The sequence below is a fragment of the Orcinus orca genome, chromosome 21 (genome assembly GCF_937001465.1).
Source record: "Orcinus orca chromosome 21, mOrcOrc1.1, whole genome shotgun sequence".
Lineage (NCBI taxonomy): Eukaryota > Metazoa > Chordata > Mammalia > Artiodactyla > Delphinidae > Orcinus > Orcinus orca.
In genome coordinates this window covers 13,986,975-14,009,711 of record NC_064579.1, presented here as the reverse complement: position 1 = coordinate 14,009,711, position 22,737 = coordinate 13,986,975, and the positions used below count along the sequence as shown (strand labels likewise).

General features: G+C 44.6%; 1 protein-coding gene across 4 annotated transcripts in view; it reads right to left on the bottom strand.

The window, feature by feature from the left end:
- PRAG1 (PEAK1 related, kinase-activating pseudokinase 1) overlaps nucleotides 1-22,737 on the bottom strand; it is a 49,307-nt gene that overhangs the window by 6,942 nt on the left and 19,628 nt on the right. For 3 of the 4 annotated variants that reach the window (XM_033400613.2, XM_033400614.2, XM_049704229.1), the window contains 3 exons: nucleotides 14,176-14,333; nucleotides 13,888-13,968; nucleotides 2,781-3,520 (listed from right to left, as the gene is read on the bottom strand). In XM_033400613.2, coding sequence (XP_033256504.1) covers nucleotides 2,781-3,520; nucleotides 13,888-13,968; nucleotides 14,176-14,333 — 979 coding nt within the window. The remainder of the gene's footprint in view (nucleotides 1-2,780; nucleotides 3,521-13,887; nucleotides 13,969-14,175; nucleotides 14,334-22,737) is intronic. The other variant, XM_049704228.1, reaches the window with a different exon arrangement.

The window sequence follows — 22,737 nt, the reverse complement described above, 5'->3', positions numbered from 1 at the left end:
CTTTGGTTCAGCTCAAATTTCAAACGTTTCACCGAGCCAAGTCTCACTTTAAACTTTGGTGCCACGGCCTGATTCGTGGTTGAAAATCTGGGCTAAGTCATGTCTGTTAAATAAAAAAGGCCCAGCCCGCTTAGCGCAGGTCCCTAATTACCGGAGTTCTGGCTGACTGAGGCATGAAACAGCTTCGAAAGCACACACAACTAAGGCTTTTTTTCCCTCCTCATACTCGTGGAGCTGGGCTCCATGAGCTGGCTTCACCTTCTCGTGGCTACAGGGCACCAAGCCCACAAACGGAGGGACCAGCGTCAGCCCGAGCAGGTGCGAGCCTGCAACTGAAGCTCCTGCTTCCCAGGCACGGATGAAATGAGCTCAGCCACAGCCAGGCGGTGCGGGAAGGAGCCCCCTCCCCACTCCTGGGGATTCAGCCCATTCAGATGACGGTATTCCATCTAAGATCAGCACTAATGAAGTGGAACAGCAGTGTGGAAGGATGCTCCGTGCCCCACCCCCTCCCCTCCCCCCTCCCCTCCCCCCCAGGCCAGGCCCATTTGCAAATTGATATTGTTGTTCCCCAGACTCTGAATACTGGAAGCTCTTCTCCAGATTTTCTTTTCACACATTACGGAGATAGTCCCTGAGCTGCCAAGGCTCCCGCAAAATCAAAGAGGAGACCCCGGGGACTCTCTTCCTTAAGAGGACCAAGGTCTATCGCTGGCTTCCTTATGGTTTAGATTTCGAATGCAATGAACGATGCTGCCTTTTAACATCCTCTGGAAATGCTGAATTTTCTGCACTGTTCTTCGGAGAACTGGCTAATTCTACATTGTTACAGGAGGTCCTAGAATCCAAGTTGCACGTCACCATCATGGATATAAAAAACAAACCCCTTTGCCCGGAGGTTCTGATCCAGCGGCAGATCTTGCGCCACGTGGCCCCCTGGGCCATATCACTTTCTACCCCATGGGCAAGAGGGATTAAGCCTGTCCCACCAGGCTCTTTCCTCCTCAAAATGGAGAAGTCAGCTGTCTCTTGACAGTGAAGGAGCCGCCCAGGTCCAGCCCAAGTAGGCGGGGGAGAGTAACACATGCACTTGAACACAGGAAATGTTCAGGGTGGAAGCAGAGACATTATTCACAAATCCCTTTCTCAGGTCCACTAGGTTGGCAGAAGCAAAGAACTTCCTAAAGGCACCTCCATCCCCTTGACTTTCAAGGAGCTCAAACTTACATCCCTTTCAGTGCATGGATACAGGCCCCTGGCTCTGGGCCACCAGCGATGACCAGGCTGACCATGTCCAGCTCTCTGGAGGGTCTACTCACTCTTCCTTTACTGGATACAGCACCCCGCTAATAGGAAGGGAAACGCTGGGGTTGTTTCTTTTCCTTTTAATTGTGGTTGGGGGTGTGACCAGGAAGGGTAGCTCAACAAGAGAGTAGCTGTCGAGTTCAGATATAAAGAGGCAATGAAGTTCAAAAATCTATCTAGTTTTTTGGGGCCTTGATTTCTGACAATGAACTGGATCCTCCTAATAGCTACCTTCCTGCCTAGTTTTTTTGCAAGAAGGCAGCGAGTAATTATACAGAGCCCCTCGAACAAATAAATCAGGGGTTCCCAATCTATATTTTATGGTGGTGTCACCAATTTTTTAAAAGAAAAATCTCACAGTAAAATTCACTGCAATTTTCCTTGGCTAATAATCATAGTATTAAAAAAAATCTTACTGGTAAGAAGGAAGCCACCCCGCCAAGACCGTTTCATGTTAGTTCACCGTTTGCATTTTTTCTAATTAGAAATAAAAGAATGTCTTGGGGCAGGTGATGGCAGAAAAGAGTTCAGGGTTCCCTTCTCACTCCTCACAAAAGCCTGCATTTATAGAAGGACCACAGACCACCAGGTACACAAGGGACACCAAAAGAAGATGAGAAAAGGGGCCACCAGAGGGGCCAGATGGATACAGACAGCTCCACCAGCTTACTCAGAGCTGTGCCCCAAAAGAGCAGTGGGGCGTGCTAGCAACAGCCCTGATCCAGGGCCAACGATTAAACAGCTGTGTTACTTTGGGCTAGTCACTTAACTTCCCTGAACTTCATTTTTCTTAACTGAAAGGGTGGTAGCATAGGCTTTGAGACAAGACAAAGAAGACTTCAAATCCATCTTAGCCACCTGCCAGCTGTGGGCAGATTACTTAATCATTTTGAGCCTCAGATTTCCCACCTGTAACACCTACCTCCCCTGTGAGGATTTGAGGTCGTGTAGTTAACACACCCATCCAAGAGTCTAGTTGTATACTGACTGCTCTATCAATAATATTACTGTTGTGGTTCAAGATGATGTTTGGGTCTAACTCTCCTTCCGGCTCTATTTTAAGAACTGTATCTGAATTGCCTATCTCCCGTATTAGATTATAAGCTCCACAGGAACCATATGTTCACCTCTATATACTCAGAGCTTTACAAAATACCTGGCTCATAGTAGGCATTCAATAGAAACCTGCTGAATAAATGAATGAATTCTCCATCACATTAAAAGGCAACTGTCTTAATCCAACTCGATCATGTAGGTTCGTTCCTGAAAGCACAGAATGAACCTTCTATTCATTGTACAAATCACATTGCACCACGTCCTGGGCCAGGCAGAGAGTGAGATCACCGAGCATTTTTTGGAAACTACCCTCCTTCGGGAGCTGGCTGAGGGGAAATGACTTCCCCAGCCATGGCGCTGCCCTCCCAGCCAGGACCGGCTGGCGGCACTGTGGAATGGGAGGAGGGGTTGGTACCTACTTTCACAGCGTAGGTGCTGCCGGGGTCCTCGGAGCAGGTGGCACAGTAATAAATGGCATCCCCTGAGTCGCAGCAGGGCTTGTTACAGGCCAGCTTGAACAGGGACCAGTTATTCTCGCTGAAGTGCAGCCCCTTTTTCTGGCCGCCCATGAAGAGGTCCTCACACCTGGCCACGAGGCGGACCAAGGACTGGGCGTAGAGCCCTCCCAGCTTGGTGTAGGTGCCCTCCTTGCTGCTGATGCTACTCAGGAGGCTGTGGAGCTGCAGCTGGGCGCTGCCCGCCGAGGCCTGGCTGGACACGCTCAGCTGGGAGGCCGCGGCCGAGGAGACCCCTTTGCCCTGCAGGCTCTGGCTGCCCGCCAGCCCTGGCGCTGGGCCCCAGGGGCCATTGTCTTTGAACGTTTTCTCCAGAGGCTCGGAAGCAGAGAAGGTGTGCTGGAGGCGGCTGCCGGGGCCTGAGGAGTAGCTGAAGTGGGACTCGTCATGGACACAGACGCTGGTTTCCGAGTGGCTGAGGTTCAGCTTGGGACCTGCTGTTCTTGGCTTGGGGGAGCCTTGGGTCCAGAAGAAGCCATCCGGAGAAGAGGCCGCCCGGCTCACTAGCTTCTTCTGGGGGAGAGGTGGGGGCTGCAGGGGGCCACCGGGGGACACATCCTCAGTGGAGCCCGAAGGGAAGGGGACAGGGCTGAAGAGCTCCTTCCCGCTGCTGGTGGGCGAGTGAGTCAGCTCAGATGATGGACCTGAAAAAGAGAAACAGAAACCATCAGACCGGGGGCCCAGGCCACTCAGTTCCAGGGTCCCGTGGGCCTTTTTTTTTCTTTCCATCAAAGCAATCTATTTTATTTTGTTTTTATCTATTTCTTGAAGAGACAACATATGCACAATGAACACAACTCAAAATGCAAAAAAGGTGTACAATGCCAATGAAGTCTTCCTCCTACCCTGTTCCTTAGCGCCCAGTCCCTCTCTTCAGAGGAAACATGGCTGGCAATTTCCCACACATCCTTCTGGAGATCTGCCAAACAACCCAAACACACACACACACACACACACATTTACACAAAGGAGAGCAAACGGTGCCCACTGATTGCAGTATTCCTTTTCTTCACTTGCCACTATGGCTTGGAGATATTCCACATCAGATGATGTTCAGGTCTATCTAATTCTTTTTAAAAGCTATCCCATACTGTATCATCATATGCAAGTACCATAATTTATTTAACTGGTCCCCCATGGATGGACACTTAGGTTGCTTCTAATATTTTGCAAACAATGTTGCAACAGCACCAACAAACTTGAACATGTGTGGCTTGGCTGGATTTTTTCAAAATGTCAGTTTATAGAGGGTACAATTTAGCTACAGTATAATTCCTCCTTTTTAGGGTATAATTCTCTGAGTTTTGACAAATGCCCTGATGGCCTGGGGGACAGTGCAGGCCCACAGACATTTCAGAAGACAGAGAATGTGATTTCATAAGAAGAAACAGATTTCAAGGGAAAGCGAGTGGTTCCCAGGCCCCCAGTTCCCAGAGGTGCACATGGATATTGATGTGATTTGGGGAAAGTTCCATCACTGCCTCAGGCCTCTGCAGAGCATGGGGACCTTCAGAAATGTCACAGACGGTGAGATAAGAGCGAAGACTGAACTTACTCTTTATATCAATGTATGAAATGGAGAGTTCACAATGAAACAAGAGTTCAGGTAAAAAATACATAAGAAAAGGTACTGGCATCAGAGACAAGAAAGGGCCAATTGAAAATAATACTCATTTCTTTCATTCTAAGAACTGACTCAAAGATGTACCCAATATTTTAATAACAGTTTTTAAGGGGATTAAAAAAAAAAACCAAAACATTAACTGTATCCATACATTATAAAATACATCCTATTATCCTGAAGGTTAAAATGTGAAAGAAACATGGGTCTCAGATTCAAGGAAATAGGCAGTTATGATGTGCGCCCCTCATTTAGTTGACTGTGCACGTAGCCTAAGCACGGGGCACATAGTGCCTCTCTGGACCCCCTCCCACCTTAGCAGGACGACCAAGATGCAAGACGCACAACAAACACAGAGGCCGGAGGCAAGTGGAGAAAGGCCCCAAAGGAAGCAAACTGTTAGTTTTGTGTCACTTCACTCAGAGGCACATGGCCTTCGCAGGGCTGCTTCTGAACAGGTAACAGCTGTCTCTGCTTGAGTCCCTCTCTGATTTCTCCAGCCAAAGGGGGACAGAATGGGCGGGCACCAAGCCTCTCCCATCAACACAGGGGCCTCCTTACATGGGGGTGCTTCACAGGCAGGAGGGAGCCAGGTGGATGACCATGTCCTCAGGCGCCAATGTCCGTGCCTCAGCCCCATTGACCAGCATCAGTAAGTGACAGCAGGGGCCTCCTGCACAGTACAAGCTCCAGCGCAAAGCCCCCAGGAAGACAGAGTTGGTAAACGCAGCTAGTTGAACACAGGAGCTGGGAACCAGGTTTGTGCAGAGATGCATTATCAACACGCAGAAGATAAGGGTTGGGGAGGGGGCAGGCAGAGCGTGATCAGAATCCCGGTCAACGCTTTACTCAGTGCCTCCAGTCTCCCTGTCCAGACAGGGACAGCCTGCCTATGGTCAGGACACCTGGGTCCCCCGTCCAACCAGCCGGGGAGGTTTTTGACAAATCAGTTTCATGGCTAGTCCCCTCCTTAAGCCTTATGCTTATTCCCACCCCTTTCTTTGGTTTGTCTTCCTGGGCTTCCCCCTACAGCTCTCCTTGATGCTTTCAACACATTCCTTTCTGCCTCTGGTCTGATCTGAGGGCGCATAGCGGGATGAACCCTGATGTAAGCTGTCAATCTTACTCGGCTGAATTTCCTCATTTAAAAACTGACCGGGGGGCTTCCCTGGTGGCGCAGTGGTTGAGAGTCCGCCTGCCCATGCAGGGGACACGGGTTCGTGCCCCGGTCTGGGAGGATCCCACATGCTGCGGAGCGGCTGGGCCCGTGAGCCATGGCCGCTGAGCCTGTGCTCCGCGACAGGAGAGGCCACAGCAGTGAGAGGCCCACGTACCGCAAAAAAACAAAAACAAAAACTGACCGGATTGCATCCCTGCGAAGGCTCCTTCCAGCACTAATAGTCTATAATTTCAGCCATTCTCTCCATTTTCAACAACTCCTCATGTGCATTTTGTCTCAAAGCTGCCCCTGAAATAAAATACCTCTAGGCAGATGGTTATCTTGCTTCCACTGTTCCTCTATCTCTAGTTCCCACAAGCTGCTGCTGGAAAACTTTTCAATCTTTAAGCATAGCAGGAATCTTAAAAAAAATATATATATCGGTAACACTTCTCATTCCCTAGATTACCAAAGCAAACCAAGAGGTTGTGCTTTAGCACAGAAAATAACGCGTGTTCAGGCAGTTGGAAGGAAGTGATTTTCTCCTTTGCCCTGTGTGTGTTCTCTTGCTTTCTTGTGGGAACTGTGAGTGCGTGGCTTTGATCAGATCTATATCCCATAACCACTTAGCTAAGTAGGGGCAGGAGTACTGGGTATTAGAAGGAGGTGCGGCTTCAGGGATTAGCATGTGGACTGGTTCATTTTTCTTTATTTCTTAGATGTTAGGTGTTTCTCACCCAACAATCACTGCCTAAAGCACACAGTAATCAGAGGACGGCACTGCACAGGAAGGCTCCTAGCCATGCACTTCCCCAGAAGTTGTAAAGGACTGCATTACACAGACCTCATCTGGTGAAGTGAGGCTCATCTGAAATGTGCACTTCCTCTGTATAACTGGGCATTACATACACATATTGTGATTTTTGCATTTAAAAAAAAATCTCCTACTTGGGTAACAGGTACACCATCTTCTGACCATTCTCCAGATGTGGACCCGCACCAGGCAAAAAGACCATAATTCACTCTGATCGCCCCCAGGCACCCCAGGACCATATAACATCTCAGCTGTTAATATTCTTGGCTGTTAATATTTGGAGGGAGATGTCTACGTGTAGCCCTTCTCGATAAAACCGATTTCTCCAGCATGAGACAAGCAGTTAGCTGTCTTCTGCGGGACCAGAGAGCCCCCCAGAAGACCTGCTCTGGTTCTGTCGTGTTGTTGGCTCTCGCATGGGGCACCTCCTCACAGACACAGCTTATCCCGGTTCTATGCCGGTGTTAGATCACCCTGTTTCCAAATTCTGGCTTACAATTAAGGGTGTAAAAAGGATATGAATTGGAAAATTCATATCAAAGGATATGAATGAAAAATACTTTGCTGGGAAGTCTGCCTACATCATAGTTACATAATTAGTGGTTTTTTGTTTTTTTTAAATGACTTTGAGTCCTAATTGGGCCAGAGAGCTACAAATCCCATTTCCTAAGTTTTCCTTCCAATTTCCAATTCTGCATGTCAAGCCTGCAGCCGGCTATAGAGCAGAACACCTCTGCATCTCCTTAGTGCCTGTGCTTCAGAGAAGAGAAAGAAGTTTTCTAGAGAACTTCCTAGAGAAGTTTTCTAGGAAAAAACTACACATCACATTTGGTGCACTGGGTGGGATCTTAAAACGATGGAGAGGAAAGTATACCAGTTTGGTGCCATTATATTTATAAAGCAGAGAAGAGAAATCAAGATTTCAACGGTGGGGGAAAAAAAGGCTCAACTCCTATGCAGAAATGCAGGCCAAAAGTTCAAACCCAGCACTGTGAGGTTTTCTGATTATAGAGTCCTCTCTTCTGGCTGGGTTTTAATAGGTACTTTCACTGTTCTCTATAGCCAAAGGGAGAGCTGGGCTTCAGGAGGAAGTGGTCAGTCCAGTTTTGAACCGTATAAATGAGCCCGTGTGGCTTGCTTGGCGCCCGGCTCTGCCTCCTGACGGCAGCTGGGCCAGAACAAATGTGGGGACAGAGGGCAGGGTCCCAGCTAAGAGTCCCCCAGCTCCAAACTTCAGCTTTGGTGTCTGACGAGTCTCCAACTTAAAGTAAAGGAAAGCAAATTGAATTTTCTTTTGTTCAAAACACTGAGTGTTCTTTTAAAAACACTGAGTGTTTTTAAAAATGAGGATAAGAGATTTGGCTGGAAACGGCTGTATAGATGAATCCATGCATTCACTCAGCATTTCTTGAGCACCTACAAAATGCAAGGCAGAGGGAACAAAGCAGATGGAGAAAACCTCGCCCACACCCTGTGGCCTGGTTCAATCCCTTCATGTTCAAGGTGAGAAAACTAAAGCCATCTGTGTAGGCCAGGGTCACACAGGAAGTGGCAGTCTTACAGGTTTTGGCCAAAACCCCTCTTCCCACCCCCAGAAGACGTGAAGAGTGGTGGCAGAGGGGATGTTCTAGCCTCACAGAGAGTAATTTTTTCCTCCAAAGGAAAATTTGGTCAGAATAAACTCTAATTTTTTTTAAAGGAAGGCACATAGCATTCCTTCAAGAGGGACCCTTGCTTTTCAAGAAGGTAAACGTGGTCTGAAAATGGAAGCATAGTATTAGCATTTTACAATTGGATGGAAAATGTGGCATTTGTGAGAAGTCTCTCCAGACCAGTTAATCATCCCAAGAAACAGTGATCCAGATGGGTAGGCAATTGACATGCAAAACAGGAGAAGCACCGTCTCAGTTTGGAAAACAGGCTCGTGGAAAATATTGCGTGTCTACAGCCCATGTGTGGTTCCATGATCTTTCCCCTGTTGTAACAAAATCATTAAGGGTTTTCTTCCAAATGAACAGTAAAATTAAAAGTTAGTTCAAGGCACTTTCACATGCTGTTGACAGAAGCATAAACTGACATTTTTAGAGGTTAATTTGGTAACATCTGTTTAAAAATGCATATACATTTTGACATATCGATTCTACTTCTAGTAATTTATCTTACAGATATGCTCACCAAATTATCTTGGTGTACGTCACAGGATCTTCCTGCAGACTTGTAATGAAAGTAACCTAAACATGCATTGACAAGAGAAGGGTTTAACCAATTTATACAATGAAAAAAATATACAGCATGAAAAAAAATGAGGTAGACCTAGAGGTTCTGATTTGAAGGACTTCAAGATACATTAAGTACAAAAATGTGTAGAACTGAAGTTTATATTTAAAATATGGATACAAATTTCTGGGATGATATAGAAAAAAATGTTCCAAATGGGGGGTGGAGCTGGGAGTCTGAAGACTCTGACTTTTCATTTTATATCTTTCTCCATTGTTTGGATTTTTATCATAGACATGTATTGACTTCATTGAAGTAATAATATATTTTAAAAAATTTAGTTTAAAGGGAATAGCTCAAACTAAAACGAAGCTTCACTTTAGAGATACTGTGAGGGCTCAGGCCACAGACAGTCTTAAAAATGCATATTTTTTCCTTTAGGATAACTTCTCCATCCTTCAGTAACACATCTCCCAGAATAGAACCGGTGACTCAGTCTGTCTCCGTGGGGGATGGGAGGGTATACTGTGTTAGAGCAAAACATCAGTGTAATATATTAGACTGAACCCATCAATTTAGGATCAAGTGCTCTAACAAGCCTGCTTAATTGTCAGAAAGCATGCTATTTTTGGCTAGAGAGTTTTAGATGCCTTTTTCAGGACCACCTTTCTTTTTTCTTTTTTTTTTTGGCTGCTATGTGCGGCTTGTGGGATCTCAGTCCCCTGACCAGGGATTGAACCTGGGCCACGGCAATGAAAGCCTGGAATCCTAACCACTAGGCCACCAGGGAACTCCCAGGACCACCTTTTTAAAAATACTATTTCTTCTTCTTTTTTTTTTTAACATCTTTATTGGAGTATAATTGCTGTACAATGGTGTGTTAGTTTCTGCTTTATAACAAAGTGAGTCAGCTACACATATACCTATATCCCCATATCTCCTCGCTCTTGTGTTCTCCCTCCCATCCTCCCTATCCCACCCCTCTAGGTGGTCACAAAGCACGGAGCTGATCTCCCTGTGTTATGCGGCTGCTTCCCATTAGCTAACTATTTTACATTTCGTAGTGTATATATGTCCATGCCACTTTCTCACTTCGTTCCAGCTTATCCTCCCGCCTCCCCATGTCCTCAAGTCCATTCACTACATCTGCATTCCTGTCCTGCCCTTAAGTTCTTCAGAACCTTTTTTTTTTTTTAGATTCCATATATATATGTGTTAGCATATGGTATTTGTTTTTCTCTTTCTGACTTACTTTACTCTGTATGACAGACTCTAGGTCCATCCACCTCACTACAAATAACTCAATTTCGTTTCTTTTCATGGCTGAGTAATATTCCATTGTATATATGTGCCACATCTTCTTTATCCATTCATCTGTTGATGGACGCTTAGGTTGCTTCCATGTCCTGGCTATTGTAAATGGAGCTGCAGTGAACATTGTGGTACATGACTCTTTTAAAAATACTATTTCTTCTTAGAGTCTCAGGTAACAGCCTGAGTGGGTGAGTAAGGGCTCAGTGAGGGTCAGGCTGTCACTCATTCTGACTGACGTCTTTGTGGACTTACTATCTCCCCACCCTTCCCTGGCCCCTTCCTGGCTGACTTTTCCCCATAGCACTTACTGCCATCTGACACACTGGCTACTTTAGTCCCTTATCTTCCTCATTGCCCATCTCTCCCCGCTAGAATGTGAGCTCCACGAAAGGAAGGGACAGGGCATTTTTTTGTCACTGCTGTATCTTCAGCATCTAAAACTGTATCCAGCCCATAGTTTGTATTCAACAAATATCTATCAAACCAATGACTGAATTAATGTCTATATTTCAAAAATCTTCTTGGCATTACTGTTGAGAAACACAAGCTGACTACTGTCAAGATATTTAATTAACTTCCTGTGTTTCTGGTTGGCAGTTACAAAAAAATCAGAACACAAACACTGCCTTGGTGCATAGCTTCATGGGAGTCTATAAGTATATTCACTACTGTATAGTTATTTAGACCTCTCATCTATCACTTCTGCCCATATTTTCAGTTCAACACAGCACTCATCTCATTTGGGAAGAGGGGAACCTGGCATCTATGATGTTTGTTTAACTGTGGAACTGAGTTGTAATGTTATCCTAAATCAAAAGGGAAAATGATCTTAATGCAATTATGAGGTCTGCGTATTTAAAAGTAACCATTTAAAAGCACAAGAGTCTTCTGGTGACCATTTCTGCTGATCATTCCCCCCACGCCCATCCATCCATCCACTACAGAGGACCTTCCCCTTGGCAGCGTTCGTGGATCTGTCCTAATACATGCAGTTTGTCCCTCCCCAACCAAGCATAAACCCGACAACTGCTTAGATGGATTTTTCCTTTCACCGAGTTGACCCACTGTTCAATGGAACTGCCCACATGGACAAATGGGATAACAGATGTGCTTGGAGAAGTATGGAATGTGATACAAGCACAAAGAGCTGACATTAACACTGATATAAAATATTTTGTGAACGAAAAGTTTAGACACACTCGTTTTTAAAATGCAACCAAGTCATAGCTTTCGATTATGTTTATTTTACTTAGAAAATTTAAAACTATATTTTGGGGGACCACAAAACCTGAATGGTAGAAAACTAATTTTCACCATTAACCCTGATGAGCTTCCAAGAAGTTTACACAAACTACTACTATGCTATGCCCCGGAATGACTTTGTCCTTAACTCCCCCAGGCCCACCCATACCACAGAGGCACAAAGTCCACGAAATGCATTGTTTTCGTTACTGAATTCTTACTGACAAAAATCAATGTATAGTTGAATGGTCTCTTTTGACTTAATATATAATATTAAAGAGGTGGACGCTACATTCTTGACCTAACTCTACCTCTCCCATTTGGATTCCCTCTCTCAGCTTTGGCGCTAGATGCCGAATAGTAGCAAAAGGCACGATGGGTCAGTATTTCAGCTACGAGGTAAAAGTGAGTAAGGATTCACAGGATGGAAAGCTAATTGTTCAGTAATAGATTAAAGCCAGCTGTCTTGGCTACTGACGAGCGGTTGAATGAAGGGTTTCTTACATTTTAGGACCTGCGGTTCTGGACATTCTCCAGCTTAATGTTTAAGAGACACAGAAAAGGAAAAAAAGAGAGAGAGAGAATGCCTGTGGTCTCTTGCCAGTTTCAAAGCATGGTTCTGGGTACAGAGCCATAAGTAGGAACAGCAGATAGAAACTGCTTTGCTCGGAGAAGCCAGAGTCCGGTAAGAAGGTATATATACCTTTTTGTTGATCTTCTAGGAATCTAAATTTCGAGGTGCATTTCCACTGAATAACTCGTTTGTGATAAAGGACTAACCATGAAAATATATTCTTTTTTAAAAATTGAAGTACAGTTGATTTACAATGTGATTTCAGTGTCAGGCGTACAAGAAAATATATTCATTTTAATTTGAAAATGACTGAGTTAGGTGTCACCATTGTACTCATAAACCCTCAAGTGGCTCCCTATTTCCAAACTCCACAAACTGGTTTTGAGAGTTTTGTACAATCCAGCCCCCAGCCTCCCACCACCTCATGTCCCACTGCCCCTCATTTGCTTCCACTGAAGTGCGCTGGGCTGGTCTGACCCTTTCCCCATGTGCACCGCTAACCCTGTGCCTTCTCTCCTCTTGAATTGTTTCCTTAACCTGCAAAGACCCCTCCTCCTCCCTCTACCTTCTCAATTTTAACCACTCTGGAGACAAGAGCTGAAGTCCCATGTCCTCAAAAAGCCTTCTCGGGACTTGCTTGGCAGTGGAGTGGTTAAGACTCCACGCTTCCACTGCAGGGGACGTGGGTTCAATCCCTGGTCAGGGAACTAAGATCCTGCATGTCTCAGGCACGGCCCAAAAGGAAAAAAAAAAAAAGCCTTCCCTGAACCCTACATCAGCACTCATTGATTTCTCTCTCTCTGGAAGCTTTCATAAGCACTCCTGTTCTGAGCAGCCCAATTTCCTAGCTTAACCCATCCACCCACATGTCACGTATTTTAATCTTACCTTCCTGGCTAGATCGTGTAAGAGCCCTGAGAGCAAACATCATGATCTGCTGGTTCTGAGAAGCAAAGTGCTGGGGCAATTAAGTCCAGTTCTCACTAACACCAGCTGGCAAGTGGAGGATGAAAGACCCCTCCCTCAGAATTGCTCACAATCCCAAGACAGCAGGTCAGGGCTGACCAGCACAGGGACTAACGGTTCACGTGCCCAGCCCAGCCTTCGATGGCATAAGGTGCCTTGTAGAATTTCTGCACAATGGAATGGGAAAAGGAAAAAGATAGAAACCCAGGAAAATCTGCAGAGAAAGAAAATCCTCTTTTGCCACGTCCCACCCAAATCAAGGCTAAGATATTTCCTGTTTTGAAGTCAGAGCTGTCAGAAGTTTCCCATCAGAACACACCACAGGCTGACGTACAACATATGCTTTTGTCTTAGCAGCGCTAATCTTTTAGATAGAAAAATGTTGGTGACAGTAAATTCACAATGGAACCCTCTACTCCAAAAATGCCTACTGAGAGGAAATACTTCCTTAGGACTGAGAAAGACAGTCATGCTAGCACACGTCCAAACCTAACATGCTAGGGCAAGTCAAAGAGAAAAGCAGGAGAGGACACACACACACAAGTGTTAAAGGGTGAAGGTTTTAATACTACCCATCACAACTACAGGAAAGCAAGAGTTCTTTTTTTTAGGAATATAGTCGTCCTTCATTATCTGCAGGGAATTGGTTCCAGGAATCACCTCAGCTACCAAAATCCGTGGATGCTCAAGTCCCTTATATAAAATGGCGGAGTACCGTCGGCCCTCTGAACCCGAACCAACAGAGGTTGGAAGTTCTTTGAATCTGCGAATTCGGAGCCCGAGAATACCAAGGGCCGACTGTACACCCAGTCAGGACTTAGCCACATATTACGCCTTAGAGCTTAATCCAGAAAGTGGGGTGGATGGTGGTCTAATGAAGCCGGCATGCTTTAATTCAACACACACTTATGTAAACGCCTGCTGTGTGTCCAAGGAAGTGTGTGCATATGTGTGTGTGTGTGTGTGTGTGTGTGTGCCCACGAAAGAATGAGAGAGACAGAGGGTGGAGGAGGGGGAATTTGTGGTTGGCATGCACCCAATCCCCTGTAAACTAATCCTGAGGACAGAAATGGAACGCAGACCTATACACAGATGTCTCATTACCCAAGGAATCAGGAATCTTTCGATATGCTTCCGACTTCAGCCTCCTCCCACCTTGCTGCCATGCGGATGCGCTGTGTGTAACTGGAGAGGGAGATATGGGATGAGGCACCTTGTCATAAATTCAATAGGGAATAAATGTCAGCTGCTCCTTGGTGGAGTCTACTTCACAGGGAAAGTGGGACCAAGACAGTAGGTCTAGCTCGGCCCTTCCGAATCTAGGCAATTAACCCAGGCTGGCCTTCCCGACTCAGGGAATCTAAGCCTCTCCATCAAGGTCAAGTCTGTTACCTCCGTCGCTGCAGGTCCTGGAGTCGGAGGCCAGGCTGTCCGTGGAGCCCGTGGTGAAGCTGACGTGGACGCCCCTGAAGGATGGGCTGAGGCTCTCAGCAGAGCCCTGGCTCACCTTCTCCAAATCAGAGCTGCTCTTGTTCATTTTTAAAAGGTGCCTGGAAAATGTAGAAACAAATGATAAAAGTAATTAATTTGGTTTCTATTCAAAAACCAGCTGATGGATTATGAACCTACTTTGCTCCTGAAGCCTGATCAGTGCCAGTAAGTTTTAAAAAAACAATTTGGGGAAGAGAGAACAGGGACTCTTCTGAAACCTTACGCACGTGAATGGCAGGAGATTTCTCAAGCATGGTTAAGGAGAAGTGAGTCTATTAAATTTAGAAAAGCACCAAAATCATGATTTGGGAGGAACTGCCTTCATATTCTGGCCCCGTCTGCCAAAACATTTACGTCATCTACTATATCCTACGTAACATCTCTACAAAGAAAAACTGAACATTATCATACAAGCCAATGTATAGAGATACACAGAGATTGGGTAGGTTTTGCAAGATCACAGGACAAGGGAATTGCAAATTCAGACCAAAAACAAGAGATTTCTTTTGTGCCTGATACCCTCTTGACATAGCTTCAAAGGGTCTAGCTTATTCCTTGGACTTAAGGTCAATTTTAACCAGACATCTAGTGAAATGTTTAGATGGAACCATGTTAACATAACCCTTATTCCAGAACTATGGAATGAATCTGCCCTTAGGCTTTCTATGAAATCTTTGATTGCATCTCTAAGATAGCATGACCGATAGATCAGGGACAGGAATACCAAGTTCAAGAGAAAAGAACTCGCCTTGGAGAAAACAGTTCCATTATTAAGTGGAAGGTTTAGCTTATTGATTTCTCTTTCCCTCTTTCCAAGGACTACATGAATATTCACTCTGACCTGACATTTTCCCCACGCAGCCGGACAGACCACAATCAATCCAGCCCTTTCCCTGTTGGTGGTAACCCAGATTTGTCTGAACTGATATTTCCTGATTACATGCCTGCTCCCACTACGGCAGATCTATATCTCAATATCTGCTGTAGGGAATACACAATACAGTATTGATTTGGCATCAGAACTGCCTCATTTAATGCACATGACCTTACAGCCAAGAATGTATCGATCATTCTCTGTGTTCAATATTGCGCAGCCCTGTACTGGTCCTCACAGGCACTGGAATCCCTTGTTCATTAACAGAAAAGTTTAGAGAAAGTTCGCTCCCATGAAATGCGCTCCCTAGAAACATGTCTGTCTCCCCACCTCCAACCCTTAGAACCAGATTAAAAGACGTTTTAAAGCTGTTACACCTAAGTGTGACAGTGATGGCAATGTTACAACTAATAGTATTCTTTATATTTCAATGTCACTGTAGGGACCGTGGGGATGTCAAATCTTTTGGAAGTGCTATGGCAGTATATTATCTTTATTTTACCCTCTGGCAAAATATAATCATAGAAAGTTTCATGAAATATTTTTATCCTCATCAAATCCATCAATAATGGATTTTGCAGATGAAGCCAAGATATGAAGCTGTGAATAACGACAAGTCCTCAGTCTAGGAGAAAAGCCAGATCTATGGCAATCCAACTACGCTGCCCTCTTCAAAGTGGCCCCTGGAGTCTCTTGGTTTTCAGGCTCAGAAAGCTGCCAAGGGAGAAATTCCAGCACCATAGCTGCTGAGCTGGTGCAGAAAAACACTAGATGAAATGTATATAAATAGATGAAACTAAGAAAGACATAAATGTGTGTATGTATGAGTATATACAGATACACATATGCACACATACACATAATTATTTAGTATAACAGTGAAGCATTAAAAGAAAGAAAAATGCGCAGTGCCAGATGCAAAGGGAACAATGATTTTCAAATGACTAGTAGTGAATGAATGGCCAGGTCAATTTCATGAGCCAAGGCAGTTTACCAACTAGCAGTTTATTTTAATAAGAACAGACCAGAAAAAAATATGAAAATATAGAGTGAGGATTTGTGAAACTTTGTTTTGTGGAATTTTTGTTTCGTGCGTGTATGTGTGTTGGATCACAATATTAAATATATTTCTTTAAAATATATTTTAAAAACCTGGTTCAAAAAAGGTTAAATAGGGATAGACAAACTTTTCCTTAAAGGCCAGATGGTAAATATTTTAGGCTCACAGATCATATAGTCTCTGTTGCAAGTATCAACTCCGCTGTTGTAGCAGGAAAGCAGCCATTATATGTCAACAAATGGGTACGTTTTCTAGTAATACTTTATTCACAGACATAGATGGCTGGCCTGTGGGTGGTGGATTACTGACTCCTGATCTATTGATAGAACAGCCTTATTCAACAGAAGTATAATGCAAGTCATATATCTATACATGTATATATATATAAAATTTAAAAAATTTTAGTAGCCAAATTATAGATGAAATTAATTTTAATAATGTATTTTATTTCACAAAATGCATAAAAATATTGTCATTTCAACATGCAATTAATATAACATTATTAATGAGATATTTTATTTATTTTTTTCATTCTAAGTCTTCAAAATCTGGTATGTATTTTATATTTACAGCACATTTCAATTTAGGCTCACCACATTTTAACTAGTGGCTATTGCACTGTACAGTGCAGATCTAGAGAAACTCATGCATGGACAAGACTGTTCACAGTGTTACTAACAGCAAAAACAAAATCATAAACAGTCCAATGTCCATCAATAAAGGAGTGGATACACTGTGGTAGAGTCTTGTAATGGAATACCACATAGCATTCAAAAATAAATAAACTTGATTTTAAGGTACCAGTATGAAAATTATTCTTAAAATGTTGAATATTAAAAGTAGATTGCAAAAGCCTCATGTAAAGTGTGATACCATTTATATACAATTTAAAAACACATAATGATGCTCTGTATTCTTTATATATTACATATATGTGGTAAAATGGAAATAACTTCATCAACTTCAAGACAGTGATGACTCTGGGTAGCAAAGGGAAATTGAAATGGAAATTGGATGGACAGGGCTCTTCCACTGTACCTGCAATATTTTATTTTAAAAAATCCAAAACAGGTAACAAAATGTTAATATTTGAAAAATCTTAGGGGGACACATGAAAGTGAGTTAAGTTATTCTTTGAACTTCATCGTATGCTTGAAATACTTGATAAGTTGAAAATGAACACAGAAATGTTCATTTCTAGAAAGAAGGAAAGAAAATCACTAGGGCCTGAATGAGTCCAGGATGGCCATTCCTGTTGACCTGTTGCTGAGCCTCTGAAAGGCAAGGAACACAGAGATGACCCAGTGAGATTTCCATCAGTCCCCATGGGACAGACAGGCTCTATGAGGATTGGTTCCGCCACAGAATAGCCTCATGGATGGAAAAAGTTATTTCTCAGTCCTAACAACTCGCCTGAGACTGTGGGTGTTAATTTTTCTGCATCTAGTCACTATGAGAAGTCATAGCTGTGAAGCCCACCAAGTGAATGCAGACAAAACCAGATTATTCCTGTGGCTGCAGGATAAATTCTCCGTGTGTGCGTGTGTGCGTGTGTGTGTGTGTGCGTGTGTGTGTGTGTGTAGGGAAGTGGGAAGCCTCCAATGCAGACTTTGGTCAATCTTAGTACAAGCCACAAGTGGAATTTTCACGTTTCCACGGCTTCTGGGGATATTACTACTGTTTCTCTACCAAAAAAGCTCAGGAAGCCCAGGTTCCCGCCCAGTAACAAAAACCCAATAGGCAGTTGGGATGCTTAGATGTAAATAAGGAGGAAAGGGGTGACCCCTTCTCTTAAATCTGTCATATGAACTGCATCAAATATCTTCCACCTTGGAAACCTGTATGATCTGCTGTCTTAGAGAACTGCCACTTTAACTACTGAATGAACAAAAACACACCAGATTTGAAAATGAAAGGGGAAGCTGGCCATCAAAGCAGACTGACAATCACATTGTTTTTGTATCTCCAGTCTGTGTGTGCAGTAGATTTCTTAAGAATCCCTGCAAAAGGCTTAACATTCCGAAGGTGACTTTTCTGAGCCCTAATGGATTGTTCTGTCAGATGCAAGGCCAAGGTAAATCTGAATGTACTCAGCAACGCATAACAAGACTATACTTATTCTTTTTTAAAGGCACTTTTCCCTCATTAATGATAGTTTGATTTGCCTTTCATAAAACCAGTGCAAACCATCTATAAGATGAACTGATGTCATGTGATTTAAGGAAGTGGCTTCATGGGCCCAAAACCACATCTAGTCTTTCCTCTCTGGGTGGCAAATAACACTCTTATCAGCTGCAGCGAGAGAGCCGGGCCCGCACAGATGTCTTTGCTCCGCGCTGTGATAAATGACTTGCTCTTGCTCAGACTTCCTTCCCTGCCTCCCCACGTTGATTAGACACAGTCACAGGAGAGCAGCGTGAAATACACAGCCAGTGGCACAGCGTCCTTAGAGACCTGAGCCCTGCAGCTGCTGCCCGGTGTTTGCAGAATGGCTTTTCCCCCCATTGTCCTTGGAGAAAGAAGGCTTGCCAGAGTTTTCTCCATACTGTATTAGTAGAAAGCTGCAAAAAATAATAATAATCCAGCCGGAAGAGCCATCTGCCAGACTTCCTCATCTGTAGGAAAAAAGCCGAGTCTAAAAATACCCCCTGAGTTTTCAGAATGTCCAAAATTTTTAACGGATACTGGAGCCCAGTGTGGGTCAGAGATTGTATCTCGAACTTCACATGGCTGCTAGAATCCTCATACGGCAGCACAACTTAAAGTGTGACAGAGGCACATTTTCATTCTCACGGCCGACTTTGGTTTAGTTCACATCCATTTGGTTGAAAACTTTTTGCTTCTGGAGCAGGAGATATGAAAAGTCACATAATGCCAGCATGCAGTTTTAGACTAGCTCTCCAGACCCTGGTACACAATCACACCACCCAGTCTTTGGACTGGGCAAGTTCACTGCTAAGTTTAGCCTTTTGGAGAAGCCCTTGCGGGTAGCTCTGAAAGCACAAACACGTTAGAAAACTCTATATACCTTGTTTACATTACCAAGAAGTGACAACAGACTGGTTTAGATGCGAATAAATCAAGTCACGCCTAAATCAAAGAACGAGAGCCTCTTACCATCCCGGACTCCAGCCTGCGGTGCTGCGATCATCCGCGTGGCCCCCCAGAGCTGGGGATGGCCGTGCCAGTGACCGTGGGGTCCCGTGGAGTGCCCTGTCAGACCGCTGTGAATTCACCAGCTCAGAGCTCTCCGTTTCCCCTCAGTTCCTCTCTGACTTTTCTATAAAATGCACTTCCTGCAAAAGCACAGGAAAATAGGGACGGCTTTGCCTCTGTGACCTGCAGCTTTCAATCTCCAATTGTCCTGTTGGGCTGCATCATTAGAAGCAATTCAAATACCCTCTCAAATACACTTGGTTTCACCCCATTCATTCTCTACTATTTGGTCACATCCTAAAGTCAAAATCATTCAATGATTTGAGCTAAAACACGGGGTTTGCTTGGTGAATAAGAGCACCCCGTTTTTATTTATCTTATGCCTGTAGGACCTGCAGTGCATCCCCCATCCTGTCTCTTCTGACTCTCAGATTTTCCAACGAATAAATATTGACTGCCTGCTGCGTGCCGGGCACTGTGTCAGGTCTTGTGCATACAATAGTGAGTAGAGGTGACACCGTCCCTGCTTCAACAACCCTGCCCTGGTGGCACAGTGGTTAAGAATCCGCCTGCCAATGCAGGGGACACGGGTTCGAGCCCTGGTCCGGGAAGATCCCACATGCCACGGAGCAACTAAGCCCGTGCGCCACAACTACTGACCCGCACGCCTAGAGACTGTGCTCCGCAACAAGAGAAGCCACCACAACGAGAAGCCCACGTACCACAACGAAGAGTAGCCCCTGCTCGCTACAACCAGAGAAAAGCCCGCGCGCAGCAACGAACACCCAATGCGGCCCAAAATAAATAAATAAATAAATTAAAAAACATATTTATCTACAACCTGGTAGATAAATATTGATCAATCTCCTTTCAAAAAGTATATACAGGGTTCAAGCCACATCTTCCAAAAAGATCTGCAGCCTTGGGGCAGATCATCCTGACTCAAAATCTTTCCAAAATTCTACTCTCATAATGATGACCAACCCTGAAGAGCCCTACACGGAGCTCTTGTAAGTATTCTTGACCTTGGCAGCCATACTAGATCAGCTCTGGTCCTCTATGGTGACAGAAACACACACCCTGGATTTTCTTTGACACTCCCTATTTCAAATATTTCCCCACACGGTCTGTACATTAGAACATACGCCTAGTTTTTAGTTTGGAAAAAAATTATCACCATTTTGGTTAATCAATACCTATTACTTATGCTCATATATACTTTGCTCTAATGGGGCTAGTCTCCCACTGTCCGCAAAGCACCCTGCATTCCTGTCCTTTCCCCACCTTGGCACAGAGGAAAACATTCTCTCTCCCCTTCAAACCTTTTCCATCCCCAAGACCTAGCAGCAGGATCACTCACCTAAAAACCCTTCCTAAACCATCTCAATCTTCTCTGACTGGTCTCTCCCCTCTGGAACTCACACCAAACAGTCTGATTCACATCACTAAGCATTTGGTTATAATCCTGGTTAGATTACTCTGTTTCATGTGAAATAGGCTTGTTGCCACCACAATTATAAACTGTTTGAGGAGCTGTGTCATAGTCAGGACATGCTGGAACACAGTAATTATTAAATATTTCTTGATTAAGTTTATCTGCCTCTGTTTCAATAACTGGGAGGCATCTAGGAGGATAAATGTTTCCTTTAAGAAAAGAATTACACTTGCCCAGCAAAACTTGCAAAAGGGGCAAAACTTGCAAGAGGCAGGGACACTGAGTAAACAACAGCCCTCAGCAAAGCTGGACCTTTCTCATATCTACAAAATATAACAGTCCCAAAATATCCTGAATTTACACAATCTTGCAGTTAAAAACATTTTTTTTTCAAGAGATGGGATGAGAAAGGCAGATAGCTACGCCAGAAAGGTTCTTATTGTTTTTATCTTTAGTGCTCTTTGATGAAGATGCTATGGGAGTTATTTTGCAAGTGTCTAAGTGCCAAATGAAGGAACTAAAGGATCCAGTCTGCTCTGGGGCAGGTTTCCCTGCTGATTTATTAGCATGTATAAAGATAAGAAATCAGTTTCATTTTGGGTCAGATGACCTTTACGGTCCCCACGGTGCAGACTTGTTAATTTGCATTTGCAGTTAATGCACTGGTGACTGCTGGGGCTCTTCAAGCTGAAAAAGCCTTTGGTTCAACCCAAAAATGAATGTGCTCTGCGTTCAGTGGAAACCATTTAAAAATAGAAATAAAGCCTTTTTTTTTTTTTTTTTTCTTGCGGTACGCGGGCCTCTCACTGTTGTGGCCTCTCCCGTTGCGGAGCACAGGCTCCGGACGCGCAGGCTCAGCGGCCATGGCTTATGGGCCCAGCCGCTCTGCGGTATGTGGGATCTTCCCGGACCGGGGTACGAACCCGTGTCCCACTGCATTGGCAGGCGGACTCTCAACCACTGCGCCACCAGGGAAGCCCAAGCCACGCTTATTTTTAAAGACAGTGGTAAGCGCGCCTGTGCACGCACGCACGCACGCCTGCACCTACACACACATCTTTAGGTTACTAGTTAGCTAGTATAAAAATGGATAAAAATGCTTAAATTGGTCAAATGGAAATTTGGAGCCATTTGCCCTGACTATACACAGATATACTTTGGCGTTGAGAGACACAAATGGTTTTAAAAGATGACCTTTCCTGTCTTGGAAAATCAGTCTCTTATTTGTGGCCGCAAGTCTGCGTGGCTGTGTCCTTCCCCAAGGAGGTTCTGGTGCAGGAGTGAGAAGGGCAGATGTTTGCAACTACCAAGCGTGGGGAGGTTTCAGCTAAGGCTGAGGATGGGGAGACCAGCTGTTGAGAGCAAGTAAGAGAGAACGGAGGAACACAGCGGCTGGACCCCATCACCTGGTCCACTACGCTTACACCTCCAATCCCATCACCCGAGAACAATAAGTCTTCAACTCCTGGCCTGTTAAGCCAAGGTGGAAGCTCTTACATCTGTTCACACAGGGGCAGATGGGAAAGAAGACGATGAATAACCACTGGAAGTAAAGACTGAACAACTGCAATCCACAGAGGGGCCCCTCCCACCAGCTGCCCTGCCCACAGGCCAGCATAGCGTGGAAGGACCCTCTGGAGCCTTTGGGAACAACAGCAATGTAAGCATTTGAATAGCTTCCCAGACAGATTTCAGAGTCACCCAGGAAGGCCACTGATGTAGTTAAGAGCATGAACACTGGGGCTCCGCTGCCTGGGTTTGGGGTCCTTGCTCCACTGCTTACTGGCTGGGTGTCTTGGAAAAGACGCTTAATCTCTCTGTGCTATAGCTTCCCATCCATAAAATGGAGATAACAATACTACTTACCTCATTGTGGGGAAGGAGAGTGGTTAGGAAGATTCAATGAATTAATATTTAAAAAGCGCTAAAAACAGCACC